General features: G+C 51.6%; 1 protein-coding gene and 1 long non-coding RNA gene across 2 annotated transcripts in view; both read left to right on the top strand.

Moving 5' to 3' along the window:
- LOC311591182 overlaps nt 1-18,003 on the top strand; it is a 129,139-nt gene that overhangs the window by 37,811 nt on the left and 73,325 nt on the right. The window lies entirely within an intron of this gene.
- ACP7 (acid phosphatase 7, tartrate resistant (putative)) overlaps nt 15,304-18,003 on the top strand; it is a 26,152-nt gene continuing 23,452 nt past the window's right edge. The window contains exons 1-2 of the mRNA XM_084770554.1: nt 15,304-15,419; nt 16,246-16,567. Coding sequence (XP_084626680.1) covers nt 16,447-16,567 — 121 coding nt within the window. The 5' untranslated portion in view covers nt 15,304-15,419; nt 16,246-16,446. The remainder of the gene's footprint in view (nt 15,420-16,245; nt 16,568-18,003) is intronic.

The raw sequence follows: 18,003 nt of genomic DNA, 5'->3' as shown, positions 1-18,003 counted from the left end.
GTGCTCTTAACCTCTGAGCCATCTCTCCAGCCCAGCAGTTTTATTTGGACAAAAATGACCCCAGAGTAGGCAAGTCCTGCACGAACCACGCCACTTCCCAGCTCCATGGCGGACCCTTTAAATGGGATGATATGCTTGCAAGGGAATTTTGTCCACCCTCGGCAGGCATTAATGAAGTCCTCATGAGAGCCTGGCTAATTCCAAGAATAGATGATGATAAATGATTCTATAATAGGGAGGTTTACCTCTGGGCCCCTCCTGGATTTCTCTCTCCTACCCTGCCATAACTCTTTCTTTCCTTCCCTCTTTTCTTTCTTTTCTTTCTTTCCTTCCCGTTTGTATTCTGAGACAGGTTTCACCGGTTAGCCCAGGCTAATCTTAAACACATGGCCCTCCTTCTTGGCCGAGGTCCTGAGTGCTTAGATGTTGGGGTAAGTCACTTTGTGCACACTCCCAATCATGACGTCATCTGCCCTCACGCGATACAGCCAAGGGTCCCTCGCAAGACGTAGAGCCTAGGGGGTCTGCCTAATCGTAGGCTTCCAACCGCAAAGCCAAGAGCCAAGCAGGCCTCTCACATTCTGGATTTGTTGTTGTTGTTGTTTTGGTTTTGTTTTGTTTGGTTTTTCGAGACAGGGTTTCTCTGTGTAGCCTTGGCTGTCGTGGATTCGCTTTGTAGACCAGGCTGGCCCCAAACTCACAGCGATCCCCCTGCCTCCGCCTCCTGAGTGCTGGGATTAAAGGTGTGCGCCAACACGCCTGGCTAAAAGAATTTTTTTTTTAAAGAAGGAAAAATAGAATTCCAATTTTCCTACCTCAATAATTGCTCACTACCTCAGCAGAAGGAGCCTCTTCCATGCGGTGTCCTGTTTTCTACTATTCGGGGTCTGATGTGACAGCAGATTCCTGCCAGCGTTGCCTTCACGATTGATCTGACCTGTGAGCAGCTCTCCTAGCCTCCCACCAAAGACCCTCTCCCGCTTCCAGCTTGGCATCTGCCTGTTTACCTCACAGCCGCTCAAGTCCTCAGGACAGAATTTGCTGTGACGCTGGAAGGCAAGGGACCTGCCACCAAGGCTGACACCTTGGGTTGGATGCCAGAGACCCACACTGGCAGTTCGTCAGCGCCTGGCCTCCCCACCTTGAGTAAACCAATACATGTAGAGGTTTTATTGCTGTTGTTGTTCGGTCGGTTGGTTTTTCGAAACGGGGTCTCTCTGTGTAGCCTTGGCTGTTCTGGAACTCTCTTTGTGGTTTAGGCAGGCCTCGAACTCACAGAGATCCACCTGCCTCTGCCTCTGCCTCCTGAGTGCTGGGGTTAAAGGTGTGCGCCACTATGCCCAGAGAATAAATATAGTTTTTAAAAAGGGCCTTTTGTTTTTGTTTTTGGTTTTTTTGGGTTTTTTTTGGTTTTTTTTTGTTTTTTGAGACAGGGTTTATCTATGTAGTCCTGGCTGTCCTGGACTTGCTTTGTAGACCAGGCTGGCCTCGAACTCACGGAGATCTGCCTGTCTCTGCCTCCCAAGTACTGGGATTAAAGGCGTGCGCCACTGCCGAGCCAAAAATGGCTTTTAAAACAGAAAGAGTCTTAGCTTTCAGGGTATGTAGTAGCTACTTTTTGTTGCTGTGATAAAACACTGTGACTGGGGCAAGTTATAAAAGAAAGCATTGTGATAATTGGGCTTATGGTTTCAGAGGGTTGGTGCCCATGATGGCAGAGAAAAGGGGGACAGCCCAGAGCTCTCATCTTGGTTGGCAAGCAGGAGCCAGAGAGAGCACTATGGGGATGCCCACCCACACACTCCCAACAAGGCCACACCTCCCAATCCTTCCCAAACTGGTCCACTAGCTGGGGACCAGGTGTTCATGTATAGGAGCCTCCGGTGGCCATTCAAACCAGCCCAGGGAACAGGATATAGACAATAATAACAACAATAACAAAAACATGGAAGCAGAAAAGTCAAACAGGCATGGTGGTGCTCCTGTATGGGAGCACTGAAGACGCTGATGTGGGAGGACTCCATTTCCAGCCACTGTGAGCTGCATAGCAAAACACTGTGGCAACCAACCAGACAGAAGCAGCAGAATGTTTTGCATTTCTCTAGAATGATATTGCAAAAGAGAAAGGCAGGGGCTCTGCCTCTGAGCCACACCCCAGCCCCTCACTGGGGGATTCTAGGCAGGGGCTCTACCACTGAGCCACACCCCAGCCCCTCACTGGGGGATTCTAGGCAGGGGCTCTACCACTGAGCCACACCCCAGCCCCTCACTGGGGGATCCTAGGGAGGGGCTCTACCACTGAGCCACACCCCAGCCCCTCACTGGGGGATTCTAGGCAGGGGCTCTACCACTGAGCCACATCCCAGCCCCTCACTAGGGGATTCTAGGCAGGGGCTCTACCACTGAGCCACACCCCAGCCCCTCACTGGGGGATTCTAGGCAGGGGCTCTACCACTGAGCCACACCCCAGCCCCTCACTGGGGGATCCTAGGCAGGGGCTCTACCACTGAGCCACGCCCCCAGCCCCTCACTGGGGGATTCTAGGCAGGGGCTCTACCACTGAGCCACACCCCAGCCCCTCACTGGGGGATTCTAGGCAGGGGCTCTACCACTGAGCCACACCCCCAGCCCCTCACTGGGGGATTCTAGGCAGGGGCTCTACCACTGAGCCACGCCCCAGCCCCTCACTGGAGGATTCTAGGCAGGGGCTCTACCACTGAGCCACGCCCCAGCCCCTCACTGGGGGATTCTAGGCAGGGGCTCTACCACTGAGCCACGCCCCCAGCCCCTCACTGGGGGATTCTAGGCAGGGGCTCTACCACTGAGCCACACCCCAGCCCCTCACTGGGGGATTCTAGGCAGGGGCTCTACCACTGAGGCGTACCCAATCCCTCACTGGGGGATTCTAGGCATCTTTTGTCAAAATTCTCCAGCAAAACTGATTTCTGTCAGCAAAGAGGAGAGCATGGAAGCTTTTTCAAGTGGGCAAGAACTCCTATGAAGCATTTCCCTAGAAGCTACAGACAGGATGTGCTCCTGAAAACCAAAAGCATCAGTAAGAAAGGGGAAGAGCTGTGCTCAGGACACAGGGCACCAAGCACAGGAGAAGTGAGGGGAGCTTTCCAGGATGAGGCAAAGGGAGATTCCTGCACAGGCATCCAGCTAGGCATCAAAAGTCCTGGGACAAGTGATCTAAATTAGGTCACATGACTCATGAGATAACTGCGTTAAGGTCTATAGTCACCAAGAGGCTCACTTCCATTTTACTGTTTCCCTCTGGCCCTCTGTGTCCTGAAACACACTTTGTAGGCCAGCTTGGCCTGAGAAATCAACCTCAAAACAGGTGCATTTACCTGCTGAGCCATCTGCTTGGCCCTGAAGAGAGTTATTTAGTTCTGAAAATTAAGGGCCAAGCGTGGTGACACACACCTATAATCCCAGCATTCAGGAGGCAGAGGCAGGGGGATCTCTGTGAGTTCGAGGCCAGTCTGGTCTACAAAGTGAGTCCAGGACAGTCAAGGCTACACAGAGACCCTGTCTCGGAAAAACAGAACAAACAAACAAACAAAAAAAACAAAAAAAAAACAAAAAAAAGAACTTCTCTCTTTGTCTCTGTTTCTGTCTCTCTCTGTGTACACACACACACACACACACACACACACACACACGTATGTATGTATTTAATTTTATGTGTCTAGATTTTTTTTGTCAGCATGTATGTCATACACCACACACCTCCCTGATGCCCCCAGAAGCCAGAAGAGGACATCAGATGCCCAGGAACCAGATTTACAGGTGGTTGTGAGCCATGATTTTGGTGCTGGGAATTGAATCCCAGATTTGTGCTCTTAACTGCAGAGCCAGCTCTCCAGCCCCCAAGAGGCTTTTTAAAAGCTCTTTTTTGGTTTTGTTTTGTTTTTGTTTTTTTGAGACAAGGTTTCTCTGTGGAGCCTTGGCTGTCATGGATTCCCTTTGTAGACCAGGCTGGCCTCAAACTCACAGAGATCCTGAGTGCTGGGATTAAAGGCAGGCACCACCACCGCCCAGCTTAAAGCTCTTTTGTTTGTTTGTGTTTGTTAGTATTCACCTTTGCCTCTTCATTGACTTTATTTATTTATTTTTTTAATTTTGGCTTTTCGAGACAGGATCTCTGTGTAGCCCTGGCTGTCCTGGACTCGCTTTGTAGACCAGGCTGGCCTTGAACTCACAGCGATCCGCTTGCCTCTGCCTCCCGAGTGCTGGGATTAAAGAGGCGGCTGCCACCACCCCCTGGCTTATTCATTGACTTTAAAATTCACCTCTCACCCTTCAGCCTCTCTCCAGTGGGAAAAGTGACCAGCGTTAGTTACAATAGACGTCTGGACCTGGAAGAGAACACTGGACCGGAGGCCGGAGGGTCAGTGTGTAGCAGCAGATGCTTGGTATTTGTTTTGATTGTGTTTCTTTGTTTGCTTAGTGAGTACGTGTATGTGTGTACACATCATGGGACACCCATGGAAACTGATTCTCTCCTTCCACCTATGGGGCCCGGAGATCAGGGCCATCTCACCGGCCCTGGCACAGTGTTCTGTTAGTAGTGGTGACACCCAGTAGTTAAGAGTCACGGTTGGAGCCGAGAGCGGTGGGGCACGCCTGTAATCCCAGCACTCAGGAGGCAGAGGCAGGTGGATCGCTGTGAGTTCGAGGCCAGCCTGGTCTACAAAGTGAGTCTAGGACAGTCGAGGCTACACAGAGAGACCCTGTCTCAAAAAAAAAAAAGAAAAAAGAAAAAAGAAAGAAAAAGAAAACAGAAAAAAGCCCCTCGCCGCCAAAAAAAGAATCATGGTTGGACGTCTTGGGGAGGATGGACGTAGCTCTTATCACCAGTATTATATCACGTGAGCATGCTCACTGGTGCTTTAGTTTCCTCTTCTGGAAAAAAAAAAAAAAGGATAAGGCGCATGCGCCATCGCGCATGGCGCCCACCTGACTTGCGGGGCGGTGAAGGTGAGCATGAAGAAGCTTTGTGGAGTAGGGGGCTGCACTAGGTCCATCCCAGCAGCTCCCATAGTTCAAAGAGCTACCCGGGCTTCCTCTCAGCTGTAATTAAGGCCGGTGATGTGCTCCGGTAGGTGAGCTGTGCCCTGGGCACGCCCCTCACTTCCGCGGGCTCACGGGTTCCCCCGATGTGTGATGGCGCGCAGTCATGAGGAAATCAGATGCCGTTTTTTTTTGGAAGAGCGGAAGTGGGTCTCCGTGTTCTTCCAGCTCCCAGCCTCCGTTTCCTGTCCCTGGGGCCTGGTAAGTCCCTTTCTGAAAATGAGCTGGCACTCGGGTGTGGGCGTTGGCTGTGCTGACCAGTGCTGAGGAAGGTGACACCAAGAGGGCGCAGGTAGTGAGCTGGCTCCCAGTGGCAATAGTCACTAGGTGTCATGCACATGCGCCATCATTTTATAAATCCTTGTTACGTGCTTCCTCTGAGCCGGGCACGCAAAAATCCCAGCCTTCCCGATTGTGACAGTCACCGGGAAAGCCCATTAACAAACAGATGAACAAGCAAGAGTGACCATCCCATCGAAGTGACGGAGGCCACAGAAAAAATGTCAGACACAAGCCCGGGAGGTGGTGGCCCACGCCCTTAAATCCCAGCACTCGGGAGGCAGAGGCAGGTGGATCTTTGTGAGTTCGAGGCCAGCCTAGTCTATAAAGTGAGTCCAGGACAGCTAGGGCTACACAGAGAAACCCCTTCTCGAAAAACTGAAAAACAAAACAAAACAAAACAAAAACCACCAGAAGCCCTGCCAGGTAAAAGGTAAAGGATTAGGTATCCAGAGCCACCGTCCACAGCACAAGTGTGAGGCCGGCCTGGGCTACCTGAGATTACAAACAGGGCCTGGAAAGATGGCTCTCCAGCAGTTAAAAGTACTTGCTGCTCAACCATAAGGATGACAGTCTGAACCCTATAGTTCACATTGAGCAGCTCACAATCTCCCGCAAGTCCAGCTCCACGGGACCCGACACACTTCTCTAAGCCTCCACGAGCACCTGCACGCACGTGTGCAGCACCCGCACAGACCTCCACACGTAGACATGCACATAAAAGGAAAATAAAGATCGAACACCGCGTTATAGACGTCCGGTGACACTAGTTCATCCACAGAACGCCGGGCACACGGCGGGAAATCCTTTTTTCTCCTCTGGATTTTGCTGTGACTGTCACCAGCCATGGCCACGCAGTGGTCCCCGTGTTTTCCGAAACCATTGGTGAAGAACATTTCAAACAAGGGGGAAAAAACACAAGAGGCTTTTTACAAGGAACACACACACACACACACACACACACACACACACACACACACACAGAATGCTTGGATTCTCCTGTCTGCAGCTCCCAGCCACTTTGTTTCATGCCAACTGATGCGCTAGGCCTCCAACAATCCATCTTACTTGGTTAGCATGAATTATAAAACCTCGGAGTATTTCAGACAGGATCTTCGGGGAGCTGGGCGTGGCAGCACACACCTATAACACTAGTACTAGGAGGCCAAAGCGGAAAGGCAGTCAGCTCAAGTAAAGCCTGGGCTACATAGGGAGGTCCTATTTCAAATAAACAAAATAAACTATCCGGGCAGTGGTGGTGCATGCCTTTAACCCCAGAACTCAGGAGGCAGAGGCAGGTGGATCGCTGATTTGGAGGCCAGCCTGGTCTACAGAGTGAGTTCCAGAACAGACAGGACTACACAGAGAAACACAGTAAAACAAAAGCAAAAACACAAAACCAAAACAAAAAAAAAATAAACTAACAACGAACACTAGATCTGGCAGCCTTGAAATCCTATCTACAGGGGGTGAGAGTGGCTTCTGGGCAGTTTAGTGATGAGACCTTTGGAAACTAAAAGTAAAAAAAAAAGCAAACAAAAAAAAAAAAGGCCAGGCATTGTGGCTCATGCCTTTAATCCTTTAATCCTAGCACTCAGGAGGCAGAGGCAGAGGGGATTGCTGAGAGTTTGAGGTCAACCTGGTCTACAAAGCGAGTCCAGGACAGCCAAGGCTAACACAAAGAGACCCTGTCTCAAAAATCCAAAAAGTAAATAAATAAATAGTTAAAAAAAAAAAAAAAAAGAAGAGGAAGAAGACTAGAGCCCCTGCCTAGAATCCCCCAGTGAGGGGCTGGGGTGTGGCTCAGTGGTAGAGCCCCTGCCTAGAATCCTCCAGTGAGGGGCTGGGGTGTGGCTCAGTGGTAGAGCCCCTGCCTAGAATCCCCCAGTGAGGGGCTGGGGTGTGGCTCAGTGGTGGAGCCCCTGCCTAGAATCCTCCAGTGAGGGCCTGGGGTGTAACTCAGTGGTAGAGCCCCTGCCTAGAATCCCCCAGTGAGGGGCTGGGGTGTAACTCAGTGGTAGAGCCCCTGCCTAGAATCCCCCAGTGAGGGGCTGGGGGTGTGGCTCAGTGGTAGAGCCCCTGCCTAGAATCCCCCAGTGGGGGGCTGGGGGCGTGGCTCAGTGGTGGAGCCCCTGCCTAGAATCCCCCAGTGAGGGGCTGGGGTGTGGCTCAGTGGTAGAGCCCCTGCCTAGAATCCCCCAGTGGGGGGCTGGGGGCGTGGCTCAGTGGTAGAGCCCCTGCCTAGAATCCCCCAGTGAGGGGCTGGGGTGTGGCTCAGTGGTAGAACCCCTGCCTAGAATCCTCCAGTGAGGGGCTGGGGTGTAACTCAGTGGTAGAGCCCCTGCCTAGAATCCCCCAGTGAGGGGCTGGGGGTGTGGCTCAGTGGTAGAGCCCCTGCCTAGAATCCCCCAGTGGGGGGCTGGGGGCATGGCTCAGTGGTGGAGCCCCTGCCTAGAATCCCCCAGTGAGGGGCTGGGGTGTGGCTCAGTGGTAGAGCCCCTGCCTAGAATCCCCCAGTGGGGGGCTGGGGGCGTGGCTCAGTGGTAGAGCCCCTGCCTAGAATCCCCCAGTGAGGGGCTGGGGTGTGGCTCAGTGGTAGAGCCCCTGCCTAGAATCCCCCAGTGAGGAGCTGGGGGCGTAGCTCAGCGGTACAGCAGTTACTTAATATGCACAAGGCTTCTATGTCCATTAACACAGCAGAGAAGATTTTGAAGACTCAGTTTCACACCAAGCACTAATTTTGGCTCACTTTTCTGTGTATTAACTTTGATTCATTCACTCATCCATCCTCCCTTAAGCTCTCTAAAATATGTGAAGTCTCGAGTGTGGCAGAGTATCTCTAATTTTACAGGTAAGGAAACTGAGGCCCTGAGAGGCTAAATGGAAACGTTAAATGTTTGGAGTTGGACTTTAACCTGGACCACTTGCCTCCAAAGCCCCGGCTTTCTGCGCATGCACGCTACCGCCTTCCTTTTCGCGTGTGAGAAGCGAGCCACCCAGTGGGCTTTGGTGAGCCAGCGTGGGAAATAACCCTGCGCCGTGGCGTGCTCAGGGGACCAACCCCAAAGCCTGTGCTTGTTACTGCCACCGAGGAACAACTCGGAGGGATTAAATCAAAATTGGGAGTAATTGCAGCTATTATTTACCAAGCTTGTCCTTGGGGCCCCACCCCGTTTTAGCTACATGGGAGGCATGTCTCCAAGTCCTTTGCAGGGAGGCCGTGCTCTCCCTAGGCGGAACACCGGGCACCGAGCCTAAGAGAAGGCGGGTCACCCAGCCAAGGGGCAGCAAAGCAGGATTCAGACTCAGACTCGGAGCTGTCCGTTTGCCTGAGCCACCAGCCTTCCTCGAGATACTGGTGATATAATGGGAAAGTGCTTTGTTTTGTTTTGTTTTGTTTTGTTTTGTTTTGTTTTGTTTTTTAAAAGGAAGTCATGGGAGACGGTTTGGTGGGGAAAGGGTTTGCTAAACAAACTTGATGACCTGAGTGGCAAAAGCCTCATGTTCTGTAATACCAGCACTCCGAGGGCAAGGCGGGAGGCGGAGCCAGGAAATTCACCCAGAAGCTCCCGGAACAGCTGGCTTGGAGGACACAGCACAGAGACAGAAACTGTCCCTGCCTCAGCAGGGCATCATGGCTATCCTGGACTCACTTTGTAGACCAGGCTGGCCTGGAACTCACAAATGGCTTTATTTAGGATATCAGAAGAGCGAATCAATTTAAAAATAAACAATCTGATTAAAAAAAAAAAAACAGAGCCAAGCCCACCATGGTGGTGTATACCTTTAATCCCAGCAGTGTGGGAGGCAGAGGCAGGCTGATCTCTGTGAAAAGGCCAGCCTGGTCTCCAAAGTAAGTCCAGGACAGCCAAGGCTACAAAGAGAACCCTATCTCAAAAAAACAAAAAAAACAACAACAACAAAAAAAAAAAAAACAAAAAGAAAGAAAAAAAGAAAAGAAAACAAGACAAGACACTTTTTTTTTTGAGACGGGGTCTCTCTGTGTAGCCTTGGCTGCAGGACAAGACACGTAACAAGCACACCACACAAAGGACAACCGAAGAGGCCAGGTGCAACCCCGAAAGGTCTCTGCTTGTGTTGCTCATCAGGGAAATGCAAATTAAAACTCCGAGGAGCTACCAGTACACACCCAACAGAATGACTAAAAATGAGTCGCCTGACCTCATAAGTGTTGGCAAGGATCTGGAGCGATGCAAATATTCCAACGTGGATAGTAGGAGGGGAAGAAGTGACAACACCTGCTTTTGGGAAGCACCTGTTAGTGCTGATCCCGCATGAACCGACAGGCACACGTGTGTACACACACACACACACACACACACACACACACACACAATTTATACATGCCACATATGTCCCAGCTGTTCTACTCTCCGCTCTATCCCTAAAAGAAATGTAGGGCTGGAGAGACGGCTCAGAGGTTAAGAGCTCTGTCTGCTCTTCCTAAGGTCCTGAGTTCAATTCCCAGCAACCACATGGTGGCTCACAACCATCTATAGTGAGATCTGGCGCCCTCTTCTGGCCTGCAGCGGTACATGCAGGCAGAGCACTGTGTACATAATAAATAAATCTTAAAAAAAAAAAAAGAAAGAAAGAAATGTGTATATGTCTTCACCTACAAAACATAGACAAGAAGTTGGGCGGTGGTGGCGCACGCCTTTAATCCCAGCACTCGGGAGGCAGAAGCAGGCACGTCGCTGTGAGTTCGAGGCCAGCCTGGTCTACAAAGCGAGTCCAGCACAGCCAAGGCTACACAGAGAGACCCTCTCTCAAAAAACCAAAACCAAAACCAACAACAACAAAAAAAACAAAAAAAAAAAAAATCAAGCAAACAAACAAAAAACAAAAAACACACAAAAACAAACCAAAAAAACCCCCACAAAACATAGACAAGATCGTTTAAGGAATTCCTACTTGTGTGAGCCAAAGTCTCAAATACATAAACTGCCATATTCGTTGACAGCTGGCAGACACTGTGCTCACACAGTGGTGCACTCCTTGGCAAACGGGAAGGCATGGGCCGGCCGCATTTATCCGCCCAGCCCAGATAAATGTCACACCGATCACGCTGAGAGAAAACGATCCGGGCACAGGAGTTCATGCAACATTTTTCTACTAGCGTCACACGCACAGAGAGGCAAAATGAAACCATTGTGTACAAGAAGGCAGCAATACCAAGGACAGGTCAGAGTCAGTACAGTAGCTTCCTTTGTGGAGAGGAAGATTAGTGGTGCCAGGGAGGGCACGTGGGGGAGGGCGGGGATGGGGCCAGTGCTCCCCATCCCCGCCCCCCACGGTTAATGAGTACACAGGTGTTAAAGGAAACCTTCTGTTTCGCATGCTTTTTTTCTATTTGTTTATTTGGTCTGGTTTCGTTTTTTTTCGAGACAGGGTCTCTCTGTGTAGCCCAGGCTGTCCTGGACTCACTCTGTAGCCCAGGCTGGCCTCGAACTCACAGCGATCCGCCTGCCTCTGCCTCCCGAGTGCTGGGATTAAAGGCGTGCGCCACCACTGCCCGACTCTGCGTTTCTCTTTGTGTGAAACATTTCATTGGGTTTTTAAAGACAATTTAGGGGGCTGGAGAGATGGCTCAGTGGTTAAGAGCGCAGCCTGCTCTTCCAAAGGTCCCCAGCAACCACATGGTGGCTCACAGCCATCTGTAATGTGATATGGCGCCCTCTTCTGGCTTTCAGGAGTACATGCAAGCAGAGCACTGTATACATAATAATAAATAAATCTTTAAAAAAAAAACAATTTAGGAAAACAGATTCATTTCAGCTCATCTTCGTACCGTGGGTATCACGGTGATTGGAAGGGGCCTTGTGTGTGTACGTAGGGCACATGCTCTGTGCCAGGCACGCGTCTAAGTGCTTTCTAACTGTGATGTAAGGGGATCGCTTTCCCCCTTTAACAGATCGGGAAACTGAGGCATGGTGAGGCCAAAGGACTTGCCTGTGGTTGATGCACTGGCTAGATTTCAACCCCAGGATCACCTGGCCCCACAGTAGCTGCTCTGTGCTCAACCCCATGATTGCAGCCACACAGGCCCTAAGAGTCCTCGTGTGCCACAGCAGCTCCCACTGACATGACTGCGTCTCCCTCCTGTAGCCTCAATTTTCTTAACAAATATATTTCATTATGAACTTATTAACTGAGCGTGCGTCGCTTACAACCCGACTAACCTAAACAATAGGAAAAGAGGATTAAAGAACGCAATAACAAAACCGTAAGGATATCAGTTCCGAGGAATGATTCTCCTGGCGTAATCAGCAGGATTTCTTCTGCTGGAACCTGGGGTAACTAGAACCCAGAACCTCAGCAGGAGCCGGAGCCCTGAAGCCTTCCCTCCAGCAGTTCTCTCTAGGAGCGTCTCGAAGTGGAGGGATGAACAGCCAATACCATCCCAAGTCTCCAAAAAGCCCCCTCTCTTGTTTCTGGCTCACTTATGTATCTCCTCCCTGAGTCTGTTCACTGATATTTTCAGCTGGCAACAATCAAGCTCCCGCAGGAGGTGGTTGGTCTTCTAGTGGATTAACATCACCTGTTCTCTCGCAAGACCGTTCCCCATCCCACACTTGGGACCATAACCCGGCTTGTTTTTGAGCTATTAGTAGCAGCAGTCCTCCTGCCTCAGCTTTTTCAAGTGCTAGGATTGATATATTCACATATGTGATTTCTCTATAATTTTTCTTTAAAAAAAAAAGATTTATTTATTTATTTATTTATTATTTATACAATGTTTTGCCTGCAAGTAATAATGCCTGCACACCAGAAGAGGGTATAGATGGTTGTGAGCCACCATGTGGTTGCTGGGAATTGAACTCAGGACCTCTGGAAGAGCAGCCAGTGCTCTTAACCTCTGAGCCGTCTCCCCAGTGCCTATACTTTTTCTTTATCACAGTTATTTAATTAATTAATTTATTTATTTATTTGGTGGGGCTGGGGTGTGACGGTGGGCTTGTGAGCACCATTGTGTGTGCCTATGGAGATCAGAGGGATCTGGTCTCTCATCCCAACATGAGGGGCTTGGGCATGGGGCGGGCGGGGGAGGGGGGCGGGGCTCAGCCTGGGGGCGGGGCTCAGCCTGGGGGCGGGGCTCAGCCTGGCGGCAAGCATCTCAACCCACTTGAGCAGGCCTGAGTGGAGCTTTGAAGAATGGATGCAGCAACTGGAATTCTGCCCAGGAGGGCAGCACCTGGCCTAGATCTGCGCCAAGGAGAACTCAAAGAATGCTTCCAAATCTCATTACAGGCCGAGCATGGTGGCGCACGCCTTTAATCCCAGCACTCGGGAGGCAGAGGCAGGCTGATCGCTGTGAGTTCGAGGCCAGCCTGGTCTACAAGGCGAGTCCAGGACAGCCAAGGCTACACAGAGAGACCCTGTCTCAAAAAAAACAAAAAACAAAAAACAAAAAACAAAAACCACAACACAACAAACAACAAAAAAACCCCAACCAAACAAATCTTATTATAGTCCTGTCAGAAATCCAAAACACTCAAGACTTCTAGACTAGGAGAAGTTGCTCCCCCAGGACCCTGTTATGTGATGGCTCATGACAGTCATCTCCTAACGGAGTTACTGCTTAGACCCAAAGGCTCTGACTCCTCCCTGAAGGGCCACCACAGCTGCCTGTGGCTGAGGTTCCAGAACTTTCCTAATAAAGCTTTTATCTGAGGAGGCAAAAAGGAAAAACAAACAAGCCAAAGAGCTGAAGACAAAGCTGTTTGATGACCTGTTCTTTGGATGTGACACTAGACTTGAAAGTTAATGAGCTAAGGAGTCGGCGTAGCCTGGCCTGGCCGTGCATGCTCCCTCAACACCCAAGAGCCAGGGTAGAACTGCAGAAAAGGCTCAAGGCCAGCGGGGCTACAGAGTAAATTCCAGTCCAGCCTGGGCTACATTTTAAGACCCGTACTCCTCCCCCAATTTAGAAAAAATAAACCCACATATGTGGGGCTCTCCTGAAAACAAACAGATACACACACACACACATACCAATAAATAGATGTAATAATGAATGTAAAACAAGCTAGGTGTGGTGGCGCACGCCTGTAATCCCAGCTCTCTGAGGAGGCAGAGGCAGGTGGATCGCTGTGAGTTCGAGGTCAGCCTGGTCTACAAAGCGAGTCCAGGACAGCCAAGGCTACACAGAGAAACTCCGTCTCAAAAAACAAGACAAGACAAAACCAAAAAAAAAAAAAAAAAGAAAAAAAAAAAGAAAAAGAAAGAAAGAAAAGAAAGAAAAACCAAACCAAAAACCCACATAGGTATTTGGGAGGCAGAGGCAGGAGGATTGCTGTGAGTTCCAGGCCAGCCTGGTCTATAAAGTGAGTCCAGGACAGCCAAGGCTACACAGAGAGACCCTGTCTCAAAAAACCAAACAAGCCGGGTGTGGTGGCGCACGCCTTTAATCCCAGCACTTGGGAGGCAGAGGCAGGCGGCTCTCAGTGAGTTTGAGGCCAGCCTGGTCTACAAAGCGAGTCCCAGGACAGCCAGGGCTGTCATACAGAGAAACCACGTCTGGCCGGGGTGGGGGTGGGGTAGGAGGTGGGGGATGGGGAGTGGGGACCCAAACCAAACCAAAAAATCCCACAGTCAGCGTGGGGCGTTTGTTGCTTGCCATAGGCACCCTTTGCATAAAAGCAGTTAAGATGATTCCGTTCTGGAAGGCCTGACCAGGGGAAAAATAAAATAACAGGAGGAGAGGTTTTGATTGGTTGTGGCTGCCAAGGTTATTAGCAGGTGAGCCCAAAAGTGGAAATTGATGAAAAGAGCCGTGTGTGGTACTATTTCGTTTTATGATGGGGTCTGAGACGGCCTCAGATTCCTGCCCTACTACTGTTCCAGCCTCCTTACAGACTGGAACTGTACCACTAGAACCAAGCGATTTATTTACTTATTTATTTTTGAGACAGGCTCTATGTGGCCTTGGAACTCACTCCAGACCAGGCTAACTGGCTTTAAACTCACAAGGACCCTCTGCCTGCCTTTTGCTGGAGTTAAAGAGTGTGCAACACTAGCCCTGAGCCCAGGTGATTATTATTATATTTATTTCTTTTTATTGCTGCTCCGGCTGTTGTACTCTAAGCTGGAATGCCGATTGTGAAAGGGATAGGGATTTCACTCGTGCTGAAGACTTGAGATTCCCACCCTGGGTCTCCATGCTCCACCTGCAAAGACCCAGACACTTAATTTACAAAGCTAAGGCCGCCTGCAGACAGAAAATGGGGCAAAGACTGAAAACCCGAAATACCTCTTCTTCCCGGAGAACGTGTCCGCCGAAAGCACCCAGACAGCTCATAAAGGTTTACCCACCAAATCCCCACTTGTTCCCACCTAGACTCCCCGGCGGGTTCTGGACTTGGCCTCGGGTCCTCAGTGCCTCACGCCAGGGTATGCACCTGCCCGCCATCCCTTCCTTTTTTTTTTTTTTTTACAGGTGAGAAAATAGAGGCTGGAGCGAGGTTGAGCAACTGCGCCTAGGGCGTCGGGCTCACACGCGCCATTGTCATCCCGGCCTTTGGAGTTTGTGTTTTCCAGGATTCCCTGTGACGGGGTCTGAGGGAAAGTCCCGAGTTTAGGAAGCTGGAAAGAGTTGAGAGGAAGATGCTGCAGGAGCCGCCGAGGTGGATGGGAACCCTGAGGTCACGGCCTCCTCCCGTGGGGCTGAGGGTGGGTGTCTGTCACCCCAGGGCTTCGCAGCTGGGGCAGTGGGACACCTGGGGACAGCGCAGCCTTACCTGTCCCGGCGCTCACCTGCTGTCTGGCTCGGAGGTGGCGGTGTACCATGCTTCTCTGGGTCCCCCCTTTCTGAGCCCCACCCTGAGGGGGGCGGGAGGGTGGGCGTGGGGCGCCAGGGACCGGCTGGACCTGTGGGACCCGGGGCTCGGGCTGTCTGGGAGGCCGGTTACCTGAGGCAGCCGGCTCTTCCGGGGCTGGGACACCCGTGGGCGGCGGGAGCCTGTGTCCCTGCAAGCTCATAAATACTGCAGCGCATCGGTGGCCAGAGGACCGCGAGGGCAGCTGGCGCGCCCCTGAGGGTGAGCCCGCACCCCCTTTTCTCGACTGCCTTCCCCCCTCTCCTGCCCCCGCCCCAGCTCCCGGTCTCCGGTGGATGGTTCGGTCAGACCTGACGCACCTGCCCGGGTCCCGAGTGCAGGTGGAGCGAACCTCTCAGAACCTCAGCCCGCCAGGGAGCAGGGGAGAAAACGGGGTTCAGGCACAGGCAGGTTCAGGGCTGGAATGAGGATAGAGCCCTGGAGGAGTGGAGCCTGAAGACAGGGGGCTAATGAGGAATCTGGGAGAGAGAGAGAGAGAGAGAGAGAGAGAGAGAGAGAGAGAGAGAGAGAGAGAGAGAGAGAGAGAGAGAGAGAGAGAGAGAGAGAGAGAGAGAGAGAGAGAGAGAGAGAGAGAGAGAGAGAGAGAGAGAGAGAGAAATGTGTCTTTATCAGGTCCCGGAGAATAAAGTGGAGATCTGAGGATGAAATGGAGAGGCTGAGGGTACAGTGGGATGCTAAGAGTTTGGGGACCAGATTGTTAAGAGAAAGCTGAGGTGTTGGTGATGGAGTGGTCAAAGCATCCCTCCACCATCCCCGCCCCTCCGCCACCCAGCACCCTCCCTAGCCCACCCCCAGAAGCGGGAGCCTGGGCCGGAAGGGTTCAAACCAGCTTGCACCTCACTCATCCTAGCCGTGCCACTGAGTCACCCGGTTGCTCAGTTTCCTAAAGGTGACGGGGCAGGTGGAAGATTTGTCGCCGCCACCACCTCGCAGGAATGCTGCGAGGCCTCCCGGCATTAATCAATCTATGCAAAGCGCCCGAGCCGCGAGGTGCTCAGAGACCTCATTAGTTATTCTCTCTCGCCAGCATCGCATCGGGCTTCTGCCACTCCCCATCGGAGACGTTTCAGTCACTCAGTTCTTCCTCCCCCACGGACACCTAGACCGACGGACGGACGGACTGACGACGGGCCGGCCGTGCCTGGCATCGGTCCATTCTCCATCCTCTGAGGGACCCACCAACGGAACCTGACCACATCTCCGAGTGCCATCCCGCCATCCCCCTGCCATGAGGCCCTTGCTTGGATGCTGCCTCTGCTGCTGTCTGCTCCTCGCTGTCTCCTTGGGAGCCCAGAGGAACCCAGAGTATCCTCAGGTTACCCCAGAGCAAGTCCATCTGTCCTATCCAGGTAAGGGTCCCCCCCTCACCCCCATTGCCTGGCCCCCCTCGTCTCCTTCTGTGGGAGAAGGGCTCAGGATCGCCATAGAAGCCCAGGCTGGTGACTTGCCTTTCCAGCCTCAGTGGTCTGACTCTGTGAAATGGGGTTTCCCCAGGCTTGTGTCCCACTGTGTGGGGGGAAGGACGGGTGGTGACCGCACATCACAAGCTGCTGTGCTCCATCCAGCCCTGTCCTTGCTCTCTGCCTCCCTTTCTTACCTCAGGGCCTGGCAAGTTGGCGCAGCTGACTCCTAAAATCAGTTGCGGGAGAGACCAGTGAATGAATCACGTGGGGAACTAGATTCCCACCTGCGTCGCCTCTTTCTGCATCCCTCTCTCCTTCCTTCTGGCAGGGGAAGGCTGCCTTCCACCCCTCCTAGTTTTTTTTGTTTTTTTTTTTGTTTTTTGGAGATAGGGTCCTGTAGCCCAGGCTAGCCTCAGACTTGCTTGGTAGCCCAGGCTAGCCTTAAGTTCCTGAACTTCTCAAGTTCTGCCTCCCAGGTGTTTGCTTTTATTCTTTTGAGACAGTGTCTCACACTTGTAGCCCAGGCTAGCCTGAAAGTCTCCCTGGACCTTCAGTCTTAGCCTTTTAGGTGCTGGGATTGTAGGACTGAGCTGCTATGCTCTGGGTTTTGTTTTCTTCTTCTTCTTCTTCTTCTTCTTCTTCTTCTTCTTCTTCTTCTTCTTCTTCTTCTTCTGTTTCTTCTTTCCCCTCTCCTTTCCATCTCTCCTCTCCCTCTCCCTCCCCCACCCCTATTTTTCTTTTTGAGACTAGGTCTTAGGGATTGAACCCTTTTGAGACTAAGTCTTAGGAGTTGAACCCAGGGTCCTGTGCATGGGGGGCAAGCACTCCACCAAACTGAGCTACTCCCAGGCTATTGAAAACATATGGTTTATTAAGACAGAGTCTCAGTCTGTAGCCCAGGCTAGCCTTGAATTCTCAACCCTCCTGCCTCAGCCTTCCAAATATTGGGGTTTCAGGCATGGACCATTACTCCAGGTTGGGGAAGCTCTTTACCCAGAGGTGACGGGATGTGGGTAAGGTGACTCTAGTCCCAGTGTTCAGAATATGGAAGCAGTAGTGTCAGGAGATCAAGACCAGCTAAAGAGAAAACCCAAAGCCAGCCTGGGCTACAGGAGACCGTGCCTCAAAATAAACAGGTAAATAAATCCATTGGGTGTACGAGTTCACACCTGTATTCCTAGCACGTGAGAGGTCAAAGCAGGTGCATCAGTTCAAAGCCAGCCTTGGCTACAAAGTGAGTTCCAGCCTAGCCTGGGCTATTCAAGACCCTGTCTCAAAACAAAACAAAAAGGAAAGACATTGAAAAAAAATAAAGAAGCTGGATGTGGTGGCGCTCGCCTTTACTCCCAGCACTCAGGAGGCAGAGGCAGGTGGATCTCTGT

This window comes from Acomys minous (assembly GCF_964271855.1).
Source record: "Acomys minous genome assembly, chromosome: 20".
Taxonomy (NCBI): Eukaryota; Metazoa; Chordata; class Mammalia; order Rodentia; family Muridae; genus Acomys; species Acomys minous.
Note: the sequence above shows the minus strand (reverse complement) of the source record. Positions and strands in the feature narration are given on the sequence as shown.